At 35.5% G+C, this 2,836-nt stretch overlaps 1 protein-coding gene across 10 annotated transcripts in view; it reads left to right on the forward strand.

Moving 5' to 3' along the window:
• The window catches only part of LOC107462233 (nicotianamine aminotransferase 1), a 10,358-nt gene extending 7,522 nt beyond the window's left edge, over window positions 1-2,836 (forward strand). For 2 of the 10 annotated variants that reach the window (XM_052253516.1, XM_052253525.1), the window contains exons 5-7: window positions 1,734-1,889; window positions 2,481-2,574; window positions 2,668-2,836. In XM_052253516.1, coding sequence (XP_052109476.1) covers window positions 1,734-1,889; window positions 2,481-2,574; window positions 2,668-2,801 — 384 coding nt within the window. In that variant the 3' untranslated portion in view covers window positions 2,802-2,836. Of the gene's footprint in view, window positions 1-229; window positions 373-807; window positions 1,148-1,226; window positions 1,446-1,584; window positions 1,645-1,733; window positions 1,890-2,480; window positions 2,575-2,667 lie in introns of all 10 variants that reach the window. The other 8 variants (XM_052253518.1, XM_052253526.1, XM_052253522.1 and 5 more) reach the window with 7 other exon arrangements.

Below are 2,836 nucleotides of genomic sequence, written 5' to 3' on the forward strand. Positions count from 1 at the left end.
CACCATGTGTTCGGAGGAGAGTAGCGACACTCACAAGTCACAAGGTAGCACATTACCTCTCCCTAGTGGCTGTATGTATCTGAAAAAGCTGATGAGAGGGATAACGTAAGATATTATCAGAGTAATGGAGAAGTGGAAGTTCCAAGGGAACCAAGGGCTGAAGAGTTTGGCGGTTTCAGTGAGTGGCGCGTTCAACGTGCTCATGCAGAGCATCAGCAAGGAGAAAGAGGTGGTTCATCTTTGTCGTGTTGACCCTACGGATAACCCTTTGTTTAGTGTAGATCCTGTGGCTGCTCATGCTGTCTCTACCGCCGTTCACTCTGGCAACTTCAACTGTTACCCTCCCACCTTTGGCCTACCTCAAGCTAGAAGGTTTCTAATTTCTTGATCATTAATTGTCACATGTTGACTTGGTGGCAATTATTATTATTGATCTTCATTTTCATACGAAGAAAATATCTTCACGTGAATTGCTACTATTTAAAAAATTGTACATTATGATGATGACGATGATTCGTTTAATTAAGTGTATAATGCTCACCTTCTAGATGATGCACATGTTCCAAAATTGTAGGAACTGGATGGTTTGTGAACTTTTAGTGCGTGACTCTATCATTATAATGTTAAATTGTAATTGAGAGTGATAAAAATTCAGGTGCAGTTGTCTTCGTATGAAACTCATTAATGTTTGGTATTTGCATATTTGGTATTAGATAGAGGAAACTCACATGCAGTTGGTGTAGATAAGATGGAATAATATGTGGTCTAAATCTAATCTGATGTACGAGATGGGAACTTTGGAAACAGGGCTATTGGAGAATATCTGTCTAGAGATCTTCCAAACAAGCTATCAGCAGAAGATATATATGTTACAGATGGTGCCACACAAGCCATAGATATAATCTTACCAGTATTTGCAACTCCAGGGGCTAACATTATCCTTCCAAGACCAGGCTATCCTCAATATGAAACTCGTGCTGCTTTGTGCGGCCTTGAAGTCCGCCACTTTGATCTCTTGCCTAACAGTTCTTGGGAGGTAGACATTGATTCCCTTGAAGCTCTAGCAGATGACAAAACTATGGCCATGGTTCTCATTAGTCCTAGCAATCCTTGTGGGAATGTCTTCACCTACCAACATTTAAAGAGGGTACATATGATATATGGACTATTCATTTAGCTTCTAGATATATGGCCTTTGTTATAGAACCAACATGTGATTATTGTAGGTTGCAGAGACTGCAAGGAAACTGGGGATGTTTGTAATATCTGATGAAGTTTATGCCCACATAGCTTTTGGGTGCAATCCATTTGTGCCTATGGGAGTATTTTCGTCAATAGTTCCCGTGATTACACTAGGCTCTATATCTAAAAGATGGATTATTCCTGGTTGGAGATTTGGTTGGATAGCCACTTGTGATCCCCATGGAATTTTCCAAAAAACGGGGGTTAGATTCATTTTATTCTTTTCATCTTAATCTTTATCGCTTTCTTCTTGTAATCGCCACTCTAAAAACTCTTAATCTCGTTTATCTGGGATTATTATAGCATTTACTATTAAATGACTTTTTTTCTTCTTTTTATCAGATTGCGGCAAATATCGAGAGCTATATGGAGATTACTAATGACCCTCCAACTTTCATGCAGGTAACAAATGGAAACTAGATTTTATTTATTTTTCTTTAGCGGTCTTTTTTATATCAAAAGAAGTGATGACTAGTAATGTATGCTCACAGGCAGCAATTCCTGAAATACTTGAGAGAACAAACGATGAATTTTATTCAAAAAATCTTGATATAACGAGGGAGGCTGCAAACGCACTCTATGAAAGATTTAAGGAGATCCCTTCCTTGATATGTCCTCATAAACCCGATGGAGCCATGGCTGTGATGGTACATAATAAAATATAGAGTAAATGGTCAGATTCGTTCATGAAAGATTACTTCATTTTTAAATTGGTTTGCGAAATTTTTTTTAATTAAATTTGTTTTTTAACAATTTTAATTTAATTACTTTGGTTCTTTCGTCATTTTTTTGTTTACGGAGTCAAAATTTGATATGACGATAAATATTTAAAAATTCTAATTGACTGTTAATATGATAGGTTTATGATATTAGGTCAAATTAAAACCTAATTAAAAGGAACTTTGAGGTATTGGAATTAATGGATTGATTTGATCTAATTTTATAAACTTTTCATATTAGTCTTTAATTAAAATTATTATGCATATATTGTGGTATCAGTTAACTTATCACATTAGTAAATTTTAATATTGGGGACACAAATAACAAAAGGACAAATATGACTAATTTAAAATATTTAAAAAATAAATTTGATTAAAAAATATTTAAAGGATCAATTTAAAAAATGAGTGTCTTTTTATGGACTAATTCGACCAACTACTTACCAAATATGTTAAGAGTTACTAAAACAACGTTTTCATAAGAATTTAACGTGAAGAAGGGATTACTATATGGAGCAGGTGCAGATAAACTTGTCACAAATTGAGGGCATTGCTGATGATGTGGACTTCTGTGTCAAGCTGGCCAAAGAGGAATCACTACTTATTCTTCCTGGTAAGTGATTGTTTAGACCAGAAAGAAAACACGAGAGGAAGAAAATAATGAAGTATCTCTGAGAATCTGTGTGTTGAAAAATAATAATTATAGGTGTTATTGTTGGACTGAAGAACTGGCTTCGGGTTAGTTTCGGTTTGGAGCGTTCTGCAATTGAAGAAGGCCTTAACAGGTTAAAAGCATTCTGCCTTAGGCATGCCAAGATGTCTCAGCAAATTAGTGCGTGATTTGATGCTTTGGATTTCAACCTGGATTATTAACA

Source organism: Arachis duranensis, chromosome 8 (assembly GCF_000817695.3).
Source record: "Arachis duranensis cultivar V14167 chromosome 8, aradu.V14167.gnm2.J7QH, whole genome shotgun sequence".
Taxonomy (NCBI): Eukaryota; Viridiplantae; Streptophyta; class Magnoliopsida; order Fabales; family Fabaceae; genus Arachis; species Arachis duranensis.